Source organism: Pelodiscus sinensis, chromosome 8 (assembly GCF_052426305.1).
Source record: "Pelodiscus sinensis isolate ZL-2025 chromosome 8, ASM5242630v1, whole genome shotgun sequence".
NCBI classification, from domain to species: Eukaryota; Metazoa; Chordata; order Testudines; family Trionychidae; genus Pelodiscus; species Pelodiscus sinensis.
The window spans coordinates 26,780,485-26,803,527 of NC_143059.1; the positions used below are offsets into that span (position 1 = coordinate 26,780,485).

At 43.5% G+C, this 23,043-nt stretch overlaps 1 protein-coding gene across 2 annotated transcripts; it reads right to left on the reverse strand.

The window, feature by feature from the left end:
* Positions 1-5,787: 5,787 nt before the first annotated feature.
* On the reverse strand, positions 5,788-22,459 carry DNAJC12 (DnaJ heat shock protein family (Hsp40) member C12). Of its 2 annotated transcripts, none has more exons than XM_075934912.2 (5): positions 22,207-22,459; positions 17,782-17,860; positions 14,469-14,608; positions 7,831-7,933; positions 5,788-7,240 (listed from the first exon to the last, which is right to left on the reverse strand). In XM_075934912.2, exons 1-5 carry the CDS (start codon positions 22,282-22,284, stop codon positions 7,146-7,148), a joined length of 495 nt encoding a protein of 164 aa, XP_075791027.1. In that variant the 5' UTR covers positions 22,285-22,459; the 3' UTR covers positions 5,788-7,145. The 2 variants fall into 2 exon arrangements, with proteins under 2 accessions (XP_075791027.1, XP_006125339.1); XM_006125277.5 differs by having other exon boundaries at positions 7,831-8,032; positions 22,207-22,452.
* Positions 22,460-23,043: the final 584 nt, after the last annotated feature.

Here is a 23,043-nt window from a genome sequence, read left to right on the forward strand (position 1 = left end):
TCATGGGTTTTGGGAAGGCTTCACATCTTTTCTTTTGCATGACCACTCTCAAATTTCCCACATTTGAAAATATGGTAGACAGAAAACTCCAGGGAATGGTCTGGATCCAAGAAATTACAGGGACAGTCAATGTTTATGTACATACCCTACAGAAACTTTGTTGCTATAAAGTTATTTGGCCATGTGTAATGGCATTTTCTGAACATCCCTACATTTGGTGACTGAAGGGTTAAACTCAGGTGGCTAGGGGTTGTTGGCAGGGAACCAGGAGAGCCAATGGAAGAAAGTATTGAGATTTGAATTGGAAGATATACCTGCCTGCTGTTTTTATTTGTGGAGTTTTAAGCCAGGGAGTTGGGGAAACAAGATGAATTGAACCAGGTAGCACTACCATGCCTACAAAGAATACTGGGCATGGAAATGGACTGGACCTTAAAGTAGATAGGGATCATGAGTAGATAGGGAAATGTTTATTCAGACACGATCAGGTTATTTTCTTTGTTTTGTTTGGTTAAACTCCTCTGTGCAAGTCCATGCCCCTCCCCCCCTCCTTCCTGGACATACATTGTAACTTTAAACTGAATCGCAGGGGTGAAAATTCTCTTGTGATTTTAAATTGTTATTTTTTTCAGTTGCTTTAAAACTACTAGCAAACAAGTATGCTTTTTTGGTTTTGTTAATAAAATCATGGTTTTTATGATGATTTAATCCTTGTGTCCTGGAAGAATCTGTGCATGCATGCATGTCTGTATATGCATGCCTAAGACTAAGAGGTCAGCTATCAGAGATTGCAGTTTCTTTTCTCTTTTTTATTCAAGCTCTCTTGTGTTAGAAGAGCTTGGGATACCCCTCTGGAAGAGGTTTCAAGTGCTTCTTTCTGGGTTCAGGAAGAAAGGGGTTTTCACTTGGTGGTGGCAGCCTATCTACCAAGCCAGGGACTCTGTAACCTTGGGGAGCTTTTAAGCAGGAGCCTATAGAGGCAAAGCATTTTTAAGGTCTCTTGCGGACCCCTACCTTCTGCATTTGGAGCAGCAGAGTGGGGAACAGCCTCGATGACATGAAACAGACAAAATAACTTCAATCCACAAATCCATTTTTGTGCTATAATCTTACTATATATTTTAGAAATGCAGGTCTGTCTGTCCATTAATTTATTTGTTCAAGAAATCCTCCTAAACAATAAGAGCTAGGACCACCAAATTTGATATGCTGCTTCCCCTTCTCATAACTTAAAGCAAGATCAAAGTTTGGTTGTGCCAGGATAATGGGATCATAGGCATGCACATAGGGTGTGCCGGGTGTGCCCAGGCACACCCTAATGTCTCGAGCTGGCTAGCAACTGCTGGAGGAGGAGGGCAATTTGAGATGAGGTACCACAGCCCGTCACTTTCCCCGCGGCCATCTACAGGGCACTTTGGGGCAGAGAGCATGCATGCGCGGTGGAAGCAGCTGGGGCCAGACCAAAGACGCCAGCCTGAGCCATTTTTTCGCCCTGAGCCCCGCCCGGCCCGGCAGCACCGCGTGGCGCCCTTTTTGCGCCTGGGGGCACCCCTGCCCGGCCATGGCACCTTGGCCCCATCCTTGGCCCCTCTCATCCTGGCAGCACTGCGTGGCGCCCCTTCTGTGCCTGGGGCCAGGGTTCCAGCCCCAGCCTCGGCCCTGGCCTGGCAGCACTGCACAGTGCCCCTTCTGCCCCTGGGGCCGCAACTCCAACACCAGCCCCGGCCCCAGCCTGGCAGCAACACGTGGCGCCCCTTCTGCCCCTGGGGGTGCTCCTGCCCGGCCCAGCCTGGCCGCACCGCGCAGCACCCCTCCTGCACCTGAGGCCTCATCCTTGGCCCCACCCGGCCCAGCAGCACCGCGTGATGCCCCTTAAAGTGAGGTACCCCAGGCTAGGTCCCAGCTGGCCTGTAGTTTGGGCTGGCTTTGATTCCAGCCCGGCAAGCTGGAAGGCAGAAGCCAGCTTAGCCTAAGGAAAGGGAAAAGGAAAGGGAGATGGGGGGAAATAGGCAGGGATGGGAGAGGAAGAGGCCTGTGCTGAGGAGAGGGGGGCAGGTCAGGATAAGAAATGGGAAAGGGTGGAGGAGACAAATGCCAGGGGGCCAAGGCGAGACAATGAGGAAAAGGGCAGGAGGGGAGGTGTCAGTGGGAGGGGGGACAGGGTGATGCTGGGAGAGGAGAGGGGAAGGGCATTGGGAGGTAAAGGGGGGAGGAGGAGGTGCTGGGAAAGGCTTGAAAGAAGGGGTGGGCATGAGGAAGGCAGGGATGGAGCAAGACGTGTAAGGGCACAGAGGGGCATGAGGGGAACGGGAGCAGAGGGTGGTGAGGGGATGGGCATCAGGGAAAAAGAGGGCAAAGGGGGAAGAGGCAGTGAGGGAAGGGGGAGCACCAGGAGGGTACAGGGCTAAGGGAAGTTGCAGATGCCAGGGGATTCTGGGAGTGAAGCAGAAGGGCAGACACCTGCAGGAGAGGGACCAGCACCAGAGGAGAGAGGCAGGGCAGGTGTGTAGAGGGAGGTGTTAGGAGAGGGGATGAGGAGGGGTAGCTCACATGATCAGAGTGGGGCTATTGGAGGAGTGGGCACGGGGGGAGAGAAGGGCTGGTGGAGGGGGGCTGGTCTCAGGAAGGCTGAGGACAGTGAGAAGGGCAGGAGTCAGGAGAGCAGAGGAGGGTGAGGGGTTGGGGGGCAGCAGGCACGAGAGGAGCTGATGGAGCAAGGAGAGATTTGGCAGCAGAAGGAAAAGGTAGCGGTTTATAAGATATTTATTAATAACAGTGGCACATCCAAACAAGCCACATGAACTCAGTACCGGTGCACAACACAAAATTCATTCTGCTCATGGGAGGAAACTCTTAGAGGGAATACTTCCCCCAGCCTCTCTTCCCCTGAGTTAATGAGTCACACATTGAGTTAATGCAACTGCAGGATAATTGCATAAGGGGGGATTGGTGGGGGCCAAACTAATTCCTATTGGTAGGAGGATAGTGGGAAAAGTCCTTAGAGGGGGGTCACGGGACACCTTTTATTTCTGGTCATGTGTCCATCTTGGCCCGAGAGTGTTACCTCTAGAGCTGTGACCAATGGGAGATGGGGTGTGGCCAATGGGGGTCATGAGCATGGTTAACAAGGGGTCAGGGCTATGGCTAATGCGGGTCAAAGTACATTTTTAAAAAGTTCTTCAGGTGTACACCCTAATGAAATGTGCTGTGCACGCCTATGAATGGGATGTGTGTGGAATTCAATTGTTGCATATCAGATGAAAGGGGAGGAGTATGATGACAGGACAGTTATACTCATGCATGACTACAAGGAGGCAGCAAACACTGAAACAGGAATGATATGGGGACATCAAGTGCTCCAGTGAGCAGCCGCTGGCCCCAGGGAGAAGCCAGTGGGTAGGGTGTGCTGCCCCTCCCCACACTGCCCCCAGGGAGAAGCCTGTGTATGGGGTGTGTGGCCACTCCCATCCTCTGTCCTGAATCCCCCACCCTCTGATCTGAGCCTATCCTCACCCCTCAACCCTGATTCCTGAACCTCCAATGCCACTGGTTCCCTGCTCTGAAGGACCTGAACAATGCCAGGTAAGTCTTCTACAGGTTGAACCTCCATGCTTAGGCAACCTCAGGACCCAACTGGTCCCAGACCAGGGAATTTGCCAGACCAAGGGAGGTCAATGCAACAGAGATTCAGATTTTCCTCCTTGGCTGCCCTAGTTTCAGGGGAGGCTCTGCTTCCTCACCACATACACACTGCCCTGCTGCCATCGGGCGATGTGCTTTTGCTTCACAACTTTACTGCGTGGGGGGTGGGGCCTCTGTGCTCCCACAAAGGCTGCACTGCCACCCAGAGTTCTGTATTCTGCTACCACCAGGAGCTCTGCCCAGAATCCCTGCTGCTGCCCAGACTGCGCTCTGCTGCCACCCAGGGATAATACACCACACGATTATTTCGGAATAAGCTATTTCAGAAGAAATACTCCAAAATACCTTATTTTGAAATAGCATATCTACACTACAGGGACACCTGGAAATTAGTCCAAGGAAAGCTCCACTAATGTGGATGCACTACCTTGATTTAGAGCCCCAGGAGGCACTAGGGAGTAATTAGTTTGAATGGCCAGCGGGAGGAGCTATTTCAAAATAGCAGCAGTGAACCGTCCACACTACGGCTACGTCTACATTGGCCCCTTTTCCGAAAGGGGCATGTTAATTTCACAGGTCGTAATAGGGAAATCTGCGGGGGATTTAAATATCCCCCGCGGCATTTAAATAAAAATGTCCGCCGCTTTTTTCCGGCTTTTAGAAAAGCCGGAAAAGAGCGTCTACACTAGCCCCGATCCTCCGGAAAAAAGCCCTTTTCTGGAGGATCTCTTATTCCTACTACAGGGGGCCAGGGCTAGAGGGGGACTCTGGCTGGGGGGAGAGAAGCGACCCAGGGCGGGGCCACGGAACCCGTGAGCGGGGGAGTTTAGGGTTCCCAGACCCCCCTCCCCCGTTGTGAGTGAGGACAGGTGTCCTGACTCTAGGGCCCTGGGTCGGGGTCTGGAGCGTGGGTGGGCCCGGAGCCCCTTTCCCTCCCCCCCCAACCAGCTGGATAGGCTGCTGCGTGGCCTGGGCCTTAGGCGGCGCAACGAGACCAGGCACAACTGGTATCCTATTGGGACAAGAGGGGCGCACAGGGAGGAGACGTGGCAAGGGGAGGGGGGTCTTCCCCCCCGTCTACTGGGGTGTCCTACACCCCCTAAACAGGGACTGTTGCTACCCCACTGCTTTCGCAAAAGCAGCAGCACAGGGCAACAGGCAGCCAGTCTGCAAGGGTATGTCTAGACTACATGGCTCCATTGATGGAGCCATGTAAACTAGTTTACCTGGCATAGGCAAAGAAGCAGGGATTTAAATAATCCCCGCTTCATTAAAATAAACATGGCCACCGCGCTGTGCCGACAATCAGCTGATCCGGCACAGCGCAGCAGTCTAGATACAGATCGGTCGGCTGGGGAAGCCTTTGCCAACCGATCCTGTGAGCCTCGTTTCACGAGGCATAAGGGATCGGTCAGCAAAGCCTTCCCCAGCAGACCGATCCATGTCTGATTGCTTATTAATATTCCTTTTTAGGGGAGTTAACATTACTAAATAATGTTTTAGGAAAAGTAGTGATAGACGTGTGAATTAAAACATACTAAAACAGATAAAAGGTTCTAACTACTGCTAATTTGTTGCCACTCGGATGTTGTGTTGAATGTCCGAAGTAAACATGCATAGGCAATAAACATGCAGTGCCTTTTACCCATTCGCTCCTGGGTCACCTGCTTCTTCTCTAACAGTCACCAAAAGGCAGGTTTTGGTGACAAAACATGTCCGTGTAGACAAGCCCTAAAACAAGTAGAATCTGGACATTAGTATTAGTGATAATGTTCAAATATGGCACATAGATCAGATTTTCACCTCCAACGTTCATGTTTATTTTTCTTTCACTCACTCTGTTATGATTTAAGTGTTATTTTTGTGATTACGCTCAGGTATTATTTTAGAATAATATTAACAGTGAAGCATTTTACAGGATGCTAATATCCAAAATATAGGTATTACAAGGAAGTAGATAATGTGAAATAAATAAATACCATCTTAAAAATTGCAACATTGCCCAAAAAAATCAGTGTTTCATGTTAATTGTTGCTTATGTTAAAACTCAAAGGGTCTGATTTTTCCACTATCTCATGTGACGACGCGTCGGGATTTTCCCATCTCCTGCACCCCGAAATGGCATGAACAGACTTCACCAGCCAGTAGAATGGAGGTTGTTTATTGTTCCTCCAGCGCAGCGCAGCACAGATGTAATCTGGTTACAGGAACTGGGGCTAAGAGGCCTCAGTGCCCCCCTTGAGATAGGGGAGTCCCAGCCCCCCTCCCCAGCTCCTTTTTCCCTGCCTTCCAGCCAGGAACTAACTTCCCCTCTTCCAGCCCTGCCCACAGCCAGGGCAGCATTCCACCTCCCTTTGTTTCTCCCCATGGGGGGCCGCAGGTCAGACATGTTTTTTGAGTCACCTTTGCATAATGAGGTTTTCCCTGCTGGGTCTTGCTCCAGACAGCAGAGGTCACCACAGCCCAGCAAGTACCCCCACTACGTCACACCTCATTTAGGGTACGTCTAGACTGCAGGCTTCTTTCGGAAGAAGATTTTCTGGAAGAGATCTTCCGAAAAAACTTCTTCCAAAAGAGAGCATCCACTCTGCCAAAATGCATTGAAAAAGCGATCTACTTTTTCGAAAGATAGTGTCCACACTGAATGGACGCTATCTCGCATTTAAGATGCAATTACTATGGATGGAGTGGCCACCAGGGCATCTTTGCTTTTAACTCTTTCCTCTTCTTTCAAAAAAGAAAGCATCCACACACGCCTTTTTCTGAAAGAGCGCTTTCGGAAAAGGCATTCTTCCTCATAGAATGAGGTTTACCAATGATGGGAAAACCCCTGCGTTCTTTCAATTTTCTTTCAAAAGAACACAATAGCAGTGTGGACATAAATGAAGTTTTTTCAGAAAAATGGCCATTTTTCAGAAAGAAAAAAAAAAAAAAAAAACCAGCAGTCTAGACATACCCTTAGTCACTAACCAGTGCAAATTACCAAATCAGAACCCTCCAATTATTTACACTTGTTTACACCTACTGCGCATAGGTATGAATGATTACAGAATGTGCAAGGTAATGGAGAATCAGGCCTAAAATATCTAATTTAGAAATACACATTACTATTTGTCATTCAGGGTTCAGAGATTATTATTTAATGCCATGAGTTCTTTATTCTGCACAGTACATGGTTATATATTTAATACTGACAGAAGAGCCATCTGATTGTATACCCATGAAGAACACAGGAAACTGATCTAAAACACTGGACCACTTTACACATATGTGTTACTTTTACTAATACTGAATAAAGGTAATGCCTGGCCAGCCAAAAAAATGTTTCCACCTAAAATACTTATACAAAGTAAACAGACCAGTATTACAAGCCACATAACTGAACAACATTCAAATAAGCATGAACAGGCACAAAATACAAACAATAAGATATAACCATGGACTAAATATATTGCACTGCTGAGCAGACGATTCCATGCTCTCATGTATCTTGGGCACACACTTCATATTTCATAGTTCCTGAACTTCCTGAGAAGCTCTGAAGGGGCATCACCTGACCAGCGGAAACGCAAGTGCCAGCAATTTGCATCTAAAAATCCTATGAAAAATGTGGTGAAGAAATTAATTATTAAAACAAAATTAAACTGACTAAGCTAAAGTATACAATGGTGTTATAGCCATTTCAGTCTGAAGATTTGAGAGAGAAAATGTGGGTGAGATAATTTTTATTGGTTTCTCTCGCAGAAACAGAAGTTGGTCCAATAAAATATATTACCTCACGCACTTAGACAAAAGTAGGTGTTAGTTATTGTGACTGAAATATAAGTAAAATACTGGAATATGTAGTCATCTTAGCAGTGCTGTAAGCATACAAGTGACCAACTCAATGAGTGATCACATTAATTGTACTCACTGTTCTAAAAATCTAGCCACCATGTTCTCTGTCTAATATTCTTATAGGTGCACACTGAGTAATAAGACAATTGCAGATGTACAGAAAAGTAAGGGAATGGGAATTATTGAAAAAAAATGTAGTCACCCATTTCTTATTCAGTTCACCTTTTAAGTGAACATCACACTCAAACAAAACTCCCATTTAATTAGATGGTAATTTTCCATGAATAAAAACTTCAGTATCAGGTATAAAGCCTAGACATTGAATTCTGTCACATCACTGGTTCCACTCACTTGGAGAGTCAGGGCTCTTTGGCAATTGTGGCTTCTCATCAGTAATCTCAGCATCATCTTGTTCCCATCTCTCATCTGATAAACCATCTTTATTGTTTTCAGTCTGTTGGGCCCAAATGTCATTAGTTACGTTGTTGCTATTATTTAGCTCAGGTGCTTCCAGCATTGCTTCTTTTTTACTTCTGACAGCCCAGTGCATTGACTAAATAAATTAAAAAATAACAATGCATAAATCTAAATTGTATATTAGATTTTAAACATAGCACATGCCAGTTTTCTACTTTAAAAGATCCAGTATGCAGTTACACAGGTTTGGTTTTTTAACTAACAGAAGTACGCACTAGAATCCTATAAAAAGGCTTTCTGGAAATTACAGTACAGTAGGATAATGAAACTGAATTTTCAAATTAATAGTTGAGTAGTTGGACAATGTTAATCTATAATTAATTCTGGGTGGGGATAAAAGTGCTCAAGCAGAGATGCAGAAAATAATACTAAGATATTAACATTTTTACCCATCTGGGTAAAAGTAATGACCTGGGGTAAATTTTTCATGAGCACCTATGACACTTAGAACTCTTAGTCCTATTTTCAAAAGTGCGTTGGGCATTTCAGAGCTTAGTCCTTTTGAAAATGGGACTTAGGCATTTCTGGAAGCATTAGGTGGGTATAACTCATGCTGCAGTCAACAGAAATACTCCTATTGAATCAAGCTTGGAGGGACTGATCCTACAATCCTTATATATTTATGTATAGTGATTTGTAGGCAAATGATCTCATACATAGTTCCACAAAATTTGTTTGTGAGACAATTTGTGTATTCATATCTAAAAAGGCCCAGTAATGCACAGTACCATATACCCTCCATTCACATTCACTTTATCTGTACTGAGGGTGATCATGACATCGTGTGACCGGGACCTAGCCGAAGTATTAAAAAAAACTCCCCCCAGCAAAATTAGTGCAAAAATCTTGAGACTGTCTGTCTGCAAAGCACCTAGCATATCAATAGCTTTATATACATACACTTATTGAAGCATACATAATATGAAATAAGTTTGTGTGTGCCTCAACTTACAAAGAAAAATTAAAGTTTCATAAATACAGTATTCTTTAGTGCAAAAGGAGGGAGTGTCAATATAAGACCTTAATGGTGATATTTTGCTCTTCAGCTTCAAGAAAAGCAAAGCATAGGAAAAAGAATACCAGGTGAAATCCTAGATCCATGGAAGTCAATTGCAAAATTCCTTCCTTATGGTGGATCTAAATTCGGGGGGGGAGGAGGGGGAGGAGGTTCTGCCCCTTTCAGACACTCCACTGAGACTCTGATGGATGATTAGGTAACTTGGTCTGTTTTTCTGAGCAACTTATCTTCCTTTGATGAATCTGAATTACAACTCCTGACACCCTGTGTGGCAATATGGTGCTTCAAGAGCAGGGGCAAATGACTGTTTTGCGGGGCCCCGGGCAGCATAACTCCGTGGGTCCCCCCCTTTGCCTCGGCGCATGCGCAGGGCTTTTTTAAGTGCGGGGCCCGGGATGGCCGCCCCGTTCATCCTGCTCTATATCCGCCCCTGTTCAAGAGCTTAAACATCTTTGGGAGTTGTAGTGCAGCTTCATTCCAGCAAGATCAATGAGCAAGAGGATACCACACATTACCCTACCAATCCAGCAGTGTTTTCTGCAACATCTCACATGAAGCACAGGGTTCCAACAGAATATTTTTCAGATTTCCATCAGACCTGTAGACAATTCTGATAAACATTGTGTTCAAGGATTAGAAATTAAAATCAGACCTAGAAAATAGATAAATGTTTTCCACAGCACCACACAATATACTGAAATTGTTACTTGAAAAACATCCAGGGACTTACTAAAGCCAAGTCTAATGCACACAGAAATGAAGCTGTGACAAGTTCACTCTACACAGACTGGCCTACACAAACCCAGTGAAGGGTTTTCATTAACCATCTGATTTTATTTGAATTTCCTTATAAGTCATTCTAATGCTATTTCCATCCCCAAAGGCCATTGCTGCAGAATTCTTTAGAGATTTAAAACAAAGCAGCTGCTAAGCGCCATTTCCAGGAAGACCAAACAACTGTCACTAATATTTACCATCTGTCAGCTAGTCAGGCTGGCAGCAAGAGGCTTCAAAGTATACACTCACAACTCAGCACCCTGCTCCTTAGATAAGTTTGTCTAGGGGTACATCTAGACTACATGCCTCTGATGACAGAGGCATGTAGATTAGACTACCCGGCATAGGAAAATGAAGCGGTAAATAATCGCCGCTTCATTTAAATTTACATGGCTGCCGCACTGAACCGATCAGCTGTTTGTCGGCTCTGCGCGGTAGTCTGGACGTTCCGCGGTCGACATCAAAGGCATTTGTCGACCTCCCAGGTATGCCCATACCTGGGAGGTCGACAAATGCCTTTGATGTCGACCGCGGAACGTCCAGACTACCGCGCAGAGCCGACAAACAGCTGATCGGCTCAGCACAGCAGCCATGTAAATTTAAATGAAGTGGCAATTATTTAAATCACCACTTCATTTTTCTATGCCGGGTAGTCTAATCTACATGCCTCTGTCGCCAGAGGCATGTAGTCTAGACGTACCCTAGGTTTACCAAAGAAAGGATGGCTACGTCTACACTGGCGCGTTCTCACGCAAAAACTCTTTTGCGGAAGCAGGGGCGGATGAGAGTGCCGTGGGGCCCCGGGCAGCACCATTTTGCGGTGGCCCCCCCTTTGACACGGCGCATGCGTGGGGCTCCTGCAAGCGCCGGGCCCGGGGCAGCCGCCTGCTCACCCTGCCCCAAATCCAGAAGAGAGCGTCTACACTGGCATGTGCTTTTGCACAAGAGATGTGCTTTTGCACAAGAGCATCGATACCATTGTAGATGCACTCTTGCGCAAGAAAGCTCTGATGGCCATTTTAACCATAGGGCTTTCTTGCTCAATAAATTCATGTTGCCTGTCTACACTGGCCTCTTGTGCAAGAACAGTTGCGCAAAAGGGCTTATTCCTGAGCGGGAGCGTCAGAGTTCTGGCACAAGAAGCCCTGATTTCATACATTAGAATGTCAGTTTACTTGCGCAAAAACACGCAGACAGTGTAGACAGGCAGCAAGTTTTTGCACAAGATTGCGCCAGTGTAGACGCAGCTGATGTGTTTTAGCTGCCAGCAATGTGGATGTCTGCGGGGGAGAGGGGAAATATTAGCTGACTTTTTCTCTATCAAACTGCCCCCAGCAAGATGACCTAAGGGTGCACTGGAAGCAGCTGCCACAGAGATATGATACTAGTTATCTAAACAGACAAAGGAAGGGACAAAGCAACATCATATTAAGGGAAATCCTGCAGACCATATTTGAACCTACCATTACATAGTAGCAAAGTACAGCAAAACAGTTTAGAGTTTGCTCAGAAGCCTAAAGAGCTTCACTAGAAAATATTAGCAAACTAAGAATATTCCATTGTCAGGAGACTACTATTTCAGTCTATTAATTTACACAGAGCACCTAACAATATTGTTCCACAACACACACAGATACATTCCTATGGAGACTAGATTACCATACGTTCTTCAAATCGACCCTCCTAAAGTTAAATAAAGTGTGACAAAAAGTCAGATACCTTCTGGAAAGTAACAACAAATGGTCTGGTAGTACTTTAAAGACTAAAGGGAATCAGTAAGTATCTGAAGACTGGGTAGTTAAAATGAAGCATGTATCTTCAGATACTTACTGATTCCCTCTAGCTCCCTGTCTCCACCCTCCTTTTTTCCCCTCCCCTTCCCCTCTCCTATTTATTTTGGGTCTGCACATCCTAAACTCATAACTCCGGTAATCTGAAGAAGTGGGCTGTGCCCATGAAAGCTCATGATACCATCTACATGTTTTGTTAGTCGATAAAATGCTACCAAACCCTTTGTTATTTTTTTCTGTAACAGACTAACTTGACTACCCCCTGAAGCTTCTGGAAAGTGTTTGGCTTCCGTTTGCTAAGAGAAAAAAAAATCACAAAACCAGGAAGTTCTTTAAGAGTGAATCTATTGTTCTTACCTATTTTATACTTGAAGCAATATTGCTCTGCTTTGACGTAGCTATTAGGGAAATTATCACAGAGAACGAGGGTGGTGATTTAATTTTTTTTATATTGAGATTTTAATGTGTGTGTTTTGGGGAATTCTCTCCTTTATTTTCAATGAGAAAGAGATTTCCAAAATGTATTCATTTTAAAACTGCCATGTCTGGATTGCCAACAAAATACAAACCACATGGTGTCAGAAAAATTGGGACATCTGCAGGAAAGCATAAATATGGGGCTGTCCCTTTAAAACCAGGATGTCTGGTTACCCTAAACATCAACAGTCTATTTAGTAAAAATGTCCATAAGCTGTGAAGAATTTTAGTCCATTTGTAAAGATGGAAATATGCTACTAGTCAAATTCGTTTCGATTCTCCCTAATCATGTTATTCTGTTGCCATTAAATATTCTTCCTTGTTTAACCAAAAAAGGCTGGTAACAGTTGGCATATCTCAACTATTTTAATATCTTTCATCAAGGAGGTGCTGAGGGGGTTGACAGAACCATAGTAATGTTTGTAGAAAGAAGCCTTTCAAGGACCAATGAAGTTGTTACATTAAGAAAATGCAGCACAAGCCTGGAGAATAATTTGGAATGGTTGCCCTTAAAAATCATGGCATTTACCTCTTTATCATAATTTGCACTGTTTCTTTTAGATCATGCAGTAATAGAGTCTGTTGTTGAGATATGTTCATATGTCTGCATCTCATTTTATCTCCATCTTCCAAATCATGTATTCTTCACAATCCTTGCAAGGATAATGCTATGGCAAACCCTCAGCATTGCACATTTTTTTATACTTTGCAGTTGATGACTGTAAGACATCTTTTGACATTTAGAGACTTGTAAATTATGCTGGAAAGATCTCCCACACTGAATAAGTCCATTTTATTTGAAGATACACAATGTTTAAAAAGTTTCACTCACTATACAAAAATAAACCTTAACGTACACCTACACTATTGTAATTGTACGTTATGTGATCATAAATGAATGCTATCTACTGCTACTATAAACCATTATACTTCTACCTGTTTTCCTATCCTGAATTACAGGAAGATGATTTAAAAAAATCAAGTATAGCTACACATTAATAAAGTTGGTGGAAAAAAAATCTAAGGTGCCTGATCACAACAAATAGATACTTGGGTATCTACTGAAAGACAAAATATGAAAACTTTTGAATAGTGTGGTTTGCTCAGACATAATTAGAATCTTTCAGACAATTTATCTTCAGGGAGTAGATCTTCTCAAAATGAATTGTAATACTCAGTATTCAGGGAAGTAGTGATATCAACAGAATTAATACATAGCAATGACTCACTCATTTTCACAAGCATAAATAAAAAATATAAATCAACAGCAGTAAATATGAACTAGAAAATGAATGCAAATGTGTTCTGAAAAATAAAGAAATGACCATAAAGGATCATTCAAAAAGCTTATGAACTAGAAAAATATTAATTAAAAATTTTTTTTCATTATTATTTATTAGGTCAGAATCTATCAATTGTTAGGAAAAACAACTACAGGTTGAACTTCTGTCGTCTGGGACTTGGATGTTGCTGGACTAGAGAGCCCCAGCACAGAAGCTGCCAGCAGCGGGAAACAGAGCCAGCTGATGGGGCCAGCAGGGCAACGGAGCCCACAGGGCACCAGAGCCTGCAAGAGGCCAAGCTGGCAAGGGCAGCAGAGCTCTCAGCCAGCAGGGCCGCCGGAGTCTGTAGGGGTGAGGGGTGCTGAGCCTGCAGCAAGCAGGATGGGGAGGTCTAACATGTAATTATATGGAAATATTCAGGTATTTCCAGTTTGTCACACTAAATCCTCACAGACAATAGGAAAGAAACATAGTTTCAGATATACAAAATTATATTTTTCTAGTCAATATTTTTATTAAAGGAATTACTGAAGATTTGTTTTCCCAGGGTGAAATCCTGGCCCCACTGAAGTAAAAGAGAGTATGCCACTGACTTCAATGAAGCCAGGATTCGCTCCCAGTAATCTTTCTGAAAAGTAACTTAAAATATACCATGCGCCTTTTACTATAGGCTAACTAGGATCACATAGCCACTTTCAACCTCAAATAAATTATTTTAAATTAAAAAGTTTTGAAATATTGAGAATTTTGCTATGGGATTGGACAGAAATATGAGATAAAATCTATACTGTCCTTGAGAACAAAAACAGCTATTAAAGTTTCATTGTGTATGTGTTCTTACATGTTTATATCATCTAACTGCCTTCCAATTTGGTATTTGTTTTTTTTAATGGATTCAAGAACATTTTTTCTGCACTCTTGTTACCTGTTGCTATGCAGCAATATTGAGGGAGTATTTTTGGTCACGTGCTATTCTAATTAGTGTCTGTTCTGCCATCAGATTAACACTGGCAAACTGATTATACACAATTGAAGGCTGATATAATGAATATTCTTTAATCTCTGACCCATCCTGCCTCACCAGTGGGAAAATATCCCTTTCCACAAACCTAACTAATTTCCTAATGCTAATGAATACGCAGGGAATTTAGATAAACAAAAAACAACCGTTTTTATGGAGTTGCTCAGAGCCTCCCACTGATGGAATGGAATGGAAATTTTGCTTCGTCGCCAGTAATCATAACGAGCTCGACTCTCTTCATTAATAAGAATCTCCTTAGCCTGCTGCAGCTTCTGAAAGTTCTCCACTAGAACACAAACCAAAAGGATGTTACATCAAATACTTACTTTTAAAGCAATTAATTCCCTTTTGGAACAGGAATGGCCAATAAAAGCTAAGTCTCAGAGAGCTGGCCGTGTTAGTCTGTATCTGCAAAAGCAACAAAGAGTTCTGTGGCATCTTAAGGCCTAACAGATTTATTTGAGCATAAGCTTTCATTGATAAAACCTATGACTGCATCTGATAACGTAGGTTTTATCCACAAAAGCTTATGCCCAAATAAATCTGTTAGTCCTTAAGGTGCCACAAAACTTCTCATTGTTTTTTCAATAATAGCTAAGGGTACGTCTAGACTACAGGGTTTTGTCGACAGAAGTTTTGTCGACAGATACTGTTGACAAATCTTCTGTCGACAAAGAGCGTCTACACTACCTTCAGTTCTATCGACAAAGCAAGCTGCTTTGTCGACATGGCAGTGTAGACGCAAGGACAGTTTACATGCAATAACACCTTCTGTCGACAGAACTCTGTCGACAGAAGGCGTTATGCCTCGTAAAATGAGGTTTACTAGCGTCGACAAAACTGCTGAGTTCTGTAGACGTTATGTCGACAGAACTCAGCGGTAGTGTAGACGCAGGTATAGTTTTGTCGACAAAAGTCCACTTTTGACGACAAAACTCTGTAGTCTAGACACACCCTAAGTAACATCAACACAAAATGGGGCAGAAAAAGCTAACACCTTTCATAGACAACTTATGTCCTCTTTCCGATGAATCATTTAATGCAAACTGGATCCTTCTTGTCTCTTGGTTTAGATGCTTTACAAACTTGAAGGCCATTGAAATTATGTGGTAATCAAAGCAAAACACATCAGATTCTGCCACATTTAAAAACTAACATTGCAGTAGCACAGAGGGTGGGCAAAATATGGCCCACAGGCCAAATTTGGCCCACTAAGCCACCAGATCTGGCCCATAGCCCAGTTGAATACTTGACTGTATGAATAAGACCTCTTATTTTTCTTCTCCAACTAAACTAAGAGAACAAATGAATACGCATTTTTATGCATTAACTGAAATGGAACATTTTATTGAATTATTCTGCATTTTTTTCTAAGGGATTTAAGAACTCAGCAGCCTAGCTGAGAAAATCTTAAACTGGGAGAGTAGGTTCTGCTTCGGCTCTCCTTACCCATATGGGCTGTATTTTCAAAGGAGTTAGGGAACCTGAATTTCAAAAGGATTTGGTTATCTAGTTTCCTTAAACTATTTTGAAAATCCCAGTCATCATGTAGTCCCTTACTCTAAGAATAGTCACACTGATTTCAATATGAGAAGTATGGGGAAGAATCACTCTCAAAGTTTTTGGATGGAATATCAGAAACATGCATCACAGAGAACTATATTGTTATAACTGGTTTAATACAAATGTGTCCAATATTAAGTGTTGCACTCTATCATTAAATTAATCTGTTTTGGGAGTTTTTCCAAGTACAGTGCCGTAATTTCCATAATCTGAGCCAACTACATTCACTAATTTAGTGTCCAACACCACATTTGACGACGACAGAGAAACTTAATAAAGAGTAGAGAATGATTGCCTTCAATATACTATTTATTTTTTTCTGTGCATTTTGTATAGACATTAAGAAGGCCAGAGGAGACATGCAAATGTTTGTGGTCATTGATGACAGTGACTCTACTGGTTACGGATAGATAAACCTGTTTCAGAGTACAGGCAGTCCCCGAGTTACGCGGATCCGACTTATGTCAGATCCGCAGTTATGAACGGGGCCCTCTCCCTGGTCTCCAGCAGACCAGGGAGAGGAAGCAAAGCGGCAGAGCACGCGGGCAGCGGACAGCCCAGACGCGCGTCTGGGCTGTCTGCTGCCCGTGTGTTCCGCCGCTTTGCTCCCCGTCCTTCTGGTTTGCAGACCAGGGGGACGGGGAGCAAAGCAGAGCAAAGCGGCTGAACACGCGGGCAGCGGACAGCCCAGACGCGTGTCTGGGCTGTCTGCTGCCCGCGTGTTCCGCCCCTTTGCTCCCCGACGGGGAGCAAAGCAGAGCAAAGCCGCGGAGCCCGAGGGCAGCAGGACAGCCACGGCGCGTCTGGGCTGTCCCGCTGCCCCCGTGCTCCGCAGCTTTGCTCCAGACGCCTGTGGTACAGCAGCTGGGGCGCTGCCGGTTGGTCCTGTAGCGCCACTCTGGGCGCTACTGGACCAACCCGGCAGCACCCCAGCTGCTCTGCCCCAGGCGTCCTGATTCAGCCACTGCTGGTCAGTTTCAGCAGCGGCTGAATCAGAACGCCTGGGGCAGAGCAGCTTGGGTGCTGCTGGGTTGGTCCAGTAGCGCCGAGCAGCGGCGGCGCTACTGGACCAACCCAGCAGTACCCCAGCTGCTCTGCCCCAGGCATCCCCAAGTCAGCCACTGCTGAAACTGACCAGTGGCTGACTACAGGAAGCCCCTGCCCCGGGCTTCCTGGAATCAGCCACTGATCAGTTTCAGCAGCAGCTGACTTGGGGATGCCTGGGATTCTAAGTTGAATCTGTATGTAAGTCAGAACTGGCATCCAGATTCAGCCGCTGTTGAAACTGATCAGTTTCAGCAGCGGCTGAATCTGGACGCCAGTTCCAACTTACATACAGATTCAACTTAAGAACAAACCTACAGTCCCTATCTTGTACGTAACCCGGGGACTGCCTGTATGTTTTTTTCTTCAAGGCACTGGTATGAGGGCAAAGTTAAGGTTATTTGGGTAACTGACATTTCCCCAATTTCTGATATTTGTTTTTTGTCTGGGCAAAGCTGGCCAGTCACATGGTGCTGGGTCCTCTTTATTTCATGTAAACAATTGCTGTAGTTAATTAGTGTCATTTGATTCCCATTGGGAGAGGAGATAGTCCATGCAAGCCTGCATTGGAAGGGATGTGGTTCAAAAGACAATGTTTGGTTTAAAATGTACATCTTATTAAAAATGTTGACAACTCCTGGACTAGATAGTCAAACCATATTTAATATCCATAATTGTGTACGCATTACAGTAAAATGTTAAGGCTTGAAATGTAAGAGAGTACATTCTGTACATGTTAAAATTATAAAATATTAAAATGGAAAATATTTACTGATGGCTTTTAGGCAACATTCAATGCTTTAATTATAATTTAAAGCAATAGATTATTTTTAAATAGGAAAGTCTACATACCAGCTTTAGGGTTTCCAGGATGTTTGTCAGGATGACACTCAAGGGCTTTAACCTTAAATTCTGCAAGAATTTGTTCAACCTAAACAGAATATCAACATATAAAATTCATAAATACACACACACACACACTCAAAGATGTTGGAGACTGGGTTTGAGGAGTGGGAAGTTTCTGTGTCTGTTTTGCTTTTTTGCTTTTCCAAGATCCTGTATAATCAAAATATTTTACAAGAACCACGTGACAGCTGTGTCACTAATTTAATTTTGTTCTCTGTGCTCCCATGTTTACCCTTTTCTTCATAAACATGACCTTTTTCCATTGCTGCATGCTTTGGTTTTAACAAAACTGTAAGTAAAAGTTCATACTTGTAAGACTTATTTCCAGCTTTTTATCTGGACATAAGAAATGTATAACTTCAGCTTTTGTTCTCATTATTTAGTCAGCTCAAATTATGAAGATTGCTCCAGTGCAGAGGGCACCTGCAAAACTCTCTACATCACTGGAATCCTATGTTAAGAGTTTATGTGGCCTTAGGTGAATCTTCTGCAAGGGGGTAAATTTCACCTAAAAGGTGGAAACTTAGCACACAATAGTATCTGTTGGATTCATGAACACCACTGAGCTACAGAATGATTTCTGCTTTTTCTATCAAGTTGAACTTCTCTTGGAAAAAAGATAAAGTTGGCCTGTAATGAAGTCAGTTCTGTGGTCAGTGCTATAATGATAACATGGACTAGTTGTGTATTCATCACATCTTCTCATAACAGTTTATGGTACTATAAAACATTATATTAATTGTAAAAAAGAATATATTGACTCCTGACATACTTGCCATGAAATCTCATGTCACTAGTTGGGAACTGACACACAAATGGTCTGATCCAGCATGGCAAATCTGTATTTCACATCAGAAGTGCGTCACTAGTTTTTGTAACTACAGTAAACTTCCGATAATCCGGCACCTTTAGGACCCAGGGGATGCCGGATTATCAAATATGCCGGACTATCAGAAGGGGGGGCTATGAGGGGTCAGGAGTGGGGTGGGAGGGGATGCCACCCCAGACCCCTCATAGCCCCCCCTTACGATAGTCCGGCTCTGCCCCAGGCATCCCTGATTCAGCCACTGCTGGTCAGTTTCAGCAGCAGCTGAATCGGGGATGCCTGCAATAGAGCAGCTGGAGTGCTGCCGGGTTGGTCCCGGCGCTATGGCACCAACCCAGCAGCACTCCAGCTGCTCTTGGGGACGCCTGGGACAGAGCAGCTGGGGTACTGCCCAGTTGGTCCCGCAGCGCCGAGGGGCGGCGCTACGTGACCAACCCCACACCACCCCAGCTACTCTGCCCCAGGCGTCCGGATTCAGCCTGCTGGTGAAACTGACGCTGCTGGTCAGTTTCAGCAGTGGCTGAATCCTGACGCTGGGGCAAAGCAGCTAGGGTGCTGCCGGGTTGGTCCCGTAGTGCCGCCCCTCGGCGCTGCAGGACCAACCCGGCAGCACCCCAGCTGCTCTGCCCCCGGGGTCCCCAAGTCAGCCGCTGCTGAAACAGATCAGCGGCTGATTCCAGGAAGCCTGGGGCAGAGCAGCTCTGCCCTGGGCTTCCTGGAATCAGCCGCTGATCTGTTTCAGCAGCAGCTGAATTGGGGACCCCTGGGGCAGAGCAGCTGCGGTCCTGCCGGGTTGGTCCCGCAGCGCCGTCCTTTGGCGCTGCGGGACCAACCCGGCAGCACTCCAGCTGCTCTGCCCCAGGCGTCCCCAAGAGCAGCTGGGGTGCTGCCGGGTTGGTACCGCAGCCCCGAGGGGCAGCGCTACAAGACCAACCTGGCAGCACCCCAGCTGCTCTGCTCCCAGCTTCCCTGATTCAGCTGCTGGTCAGTTTCAGCAGCAGCTGAATGGGGGAAGCCTGTCCGGCTGCCCCAGCACTTCCGGGTTCCTGATGGTGCCGGACCATCAGGAGTAGTGGAGCTTTGGATGCCGGATTAATGGAGTTTTACTGTAGTTATTATAGCCAAAAAATTAACAATTGCACCACACGCCTCTAAATACCACTTAGGTCTGGTCTATGCTACAGACCTATAATGGTATAATTACAGCACCCCAAGTGACATAGTTATACTAATCTAACCCCCAGTATAGACAGTGCTATGTTAGCAGAAGCTTCCTCCACCAATATAGCTAGTTCCTCTTGGGGTCAGCAGAGAGCATCTTCATTAAAATGTGACAGCAGCAAGGCTTTATTGGTACAGCTATGCCAATGCAGAATTTTAATGGCAGTTTAACTCTTTAGAAACAGGCTAAGAACTCATTCAGTAACAAACTGGAATTGGGGACCAATTTGAGGCTTTTAACACATTTTCAACTTAGCTCCTGAACTGTGCTCTAGACTGCTAAACATTTTCATGCTATTCCAGTGAAACTCAAACTCTGATAACATCTTGTAGTAAGTTACTGTTTAACCAAAAGGATTTTTTTTTCAGTTTGGCAGTTTTATGCAAATCCTTACCACTTCCCTTCATTTTCTGTAACACAAACTTCTGAGATTTATTGAGAATTAAGCATTATGTGATTTTATTTTAAAGCAAAATATTGTATCATTCAACTGGGCAGTCCTATTTCAGAAAGCAAATAGCCTGGAAAACAAAAGACAGCTACAGTGCTTTTACAAATGGTATATTTTGCATTGTTGCACCTTATTACTCTTTGTATGTACACACTTTAGTTTGGTACCTTCAGTTTTTAAATCTAATAAATTACAAGTTAAAAAATACAGCAATTGCATGCATGGAAGAGAAAGCATGGGAGCCTATATTGCTATAAATATTTCAACTATATTTTCAATGTTTTCATTATGAAGGTGACAATAGAGATTATATTTTAAATGTTGAAAATATTGCCATGATTTAAAATGAGCAAAAAAATGTTTTCCCATATAGACATAACAGTAGTACTCAGATGAGTCACAGTCTCCCACAGACAACCAATATTCATTAGGCCAGTCGGCCCCTGGCTTGCCTGGATATGGCCCCCAAGACTCAGGGTTCCCCCCATCCAGCATTGGGGAGCCTGCGCTGGTGCTCCAGTTCCCCCTCTCCCCGCTGCCCCACAGCAGTGCTGGAGCACTCAAAATCTACTAGCCTGGGCCCCTAGGCTCTGGTGTGCAAGAGGAATATTGGGAGTGTCTTTCTCCTTCTCAGTCAGGGGCCACGACAATGTGGGTTTGTTTTTCTTGTTTTGCTTCTCACTTGTTGTGTGCCCCCCAACTGATTTTTCTGTGGGTCTGTGGCCCCCAACCCCAAAAAGCTTCCCCACCCTTGCATTAGGCAACAGTAAACTAAGAGTATCCTGTTGCATCTCTGAATAATGTGTAACATATTACTATTCAGAACCAGTAGGCAGATATTACAAAACACATTATTTTTCACTTCAAGGTAATTTTAAAAAAGGTTTACAGTATATGCTTGAAATGTGCATCTCTGCCTAAGACTATAAAACAGAATTAATGTGTTAACCTTATTCATCTGTTTAAAAAAAAGCTGAAATAAAGCTGAAATTAAAAAAAATTGTACTGCCACCTACTGGAATGTCTCAAAATTACTATTTAAACTTGTTTTCAATAATAGATTTAAGAATGCAACTTGAGGTATATTTTTGTTAGTGTCTAAGGTGCAACAGGACTACTCATTTTTAAATATTTTTCTAACTATATTTACATATGGGTTTGATGTATATCAAGGACTTATGTCTATATTAATGATAAAATATTTTTGAAGTACATAATTACATTTGGAAAACAAACATATAACTCATATATTAACAAATATAATAGAAATATTACAAAATAAAAAGCCTAAAAATACTACTTCAATTCACATGTTCTTGAATTTGCATAATTAGAAAATGTAATTTAGGACAACATTAGGAAATAGAGTTACTATTGTTTTAGTTACAATCATTGAGCACCTTTTCAGACAGATTTTATCCTTAGGCATGAGATGACATGCACCTACCAAAGAGAGTCTAGAAAATTAGCATTTGAACAATATTTTGGGGGTAGAAAAGAGAGCTGGGGCAAGGTTTTCAACACATTTTCTCCCACGGACAATGGTTGTATTTTCCAGAAATATCTGAATATCTTTAAAATTGAATATAATTACTAATTATTAACAAAGAGAATAACATTTTCAAGTTTCTTATACCAATTAAACTGACAGTACTTATCCGCTGTCACCTATGAAGAGCATCAATATACTGTGTAACAGCCTACAAATAACATTTTACAAGTGTTTCAAACTGCATTCTGACATCACACATGTTGTATTTCAAATAATTATTCATTCACAGATAAACATTAACTTCAAACTCCCCTTGAAAGCACACAAACCCAAAACAAACTATAATTCACATGGCAAATAAAACATAATTACTCTTTTACCGTGGATAGTTCATCACATCCTAGCAAGATGTAATAATCTTCCATTTCATCCAGCTTGCAATTCAAAACTGCGTCCATTTAAATAGTCAAACAGCTTTTCCCACCCCCAACAGCTGATGCACACCAACTGGAAAGTATAAATTGTCAATAGAAAGCTTATAGGCTCATTTAAATGTAGCCCAGGGAAAACTGCTTTTTGCAGTCTGGTTTAAGGCTCCCTACAGCTCTTTTTAATACAGTGAGATGTCATCTGAGATTCCTGAATTCTCTGTTTGTTATTGGCTCTTCACAGGAGGACTGTAACCTTGCACAAGCCTAGTATCTGCAATGCTCTCTGGGATTTGTAGTTTTCAAGGTAATTTAAATATTTTTTAACTGTATGATCTGCCTCTTCAGACTGAAAAGCATTCAGGATGCCAAATAAAATGTTCAATATCATTTCAGGCCTGGATCCTGCTATGACTTATGCATAGGTCTATTTTTAAGCAAGTGTAGTCCTACTGATTTCAGTGAGATTATGCACATGCTGGACTTAGCCTTAAATCTAGTAAAATAATTTTTCCTTCCACTATAGACTATAATTATTGCCTCAATTTTTACAGGGGAAATATGCATCAAGTATGGAAGAGCATAGCTACTAATTTAAATTATAATTGCAGGATTGCTAACTTTCTCAGAATGAAATCCCAGAGTTTTGCCACTGACTTCAATAGGGCCAGGATTTCATCTTGATCTTTGTAGGATCACACAGGGTAGGAAAATACATTACCATCACATTCTTTAAGCTTTTTTGTGTCACTTGTATATACCACAATGTTACAACTAGGGATGTAAAAT

Bases quoted from the DNA above. Each gene is read 5' to 3' on its own strand.
- DNAJC12 (XM_006125277.5), bottom strand. From the start codon at position 22,284: ATGGACGCAGTTTTGAATTGCAAGCTGGATGAAATGGAAGATTATTAC. The intron at 17,861-22,206 runs GTAAAAGAGTAA...TATTCTGTTTAG, and splicing joins GATGTGATGAACTATCCACG to GTTGAACAAATTCTTGCAGA. The intron at 14,609-17,781 runs GTATGTAGACTT...TTTGTGTTCTAG, and splicing joins TCCTGGAAACCCTAAAGCTG to TGGAGAACTTTCAGAAGCTG.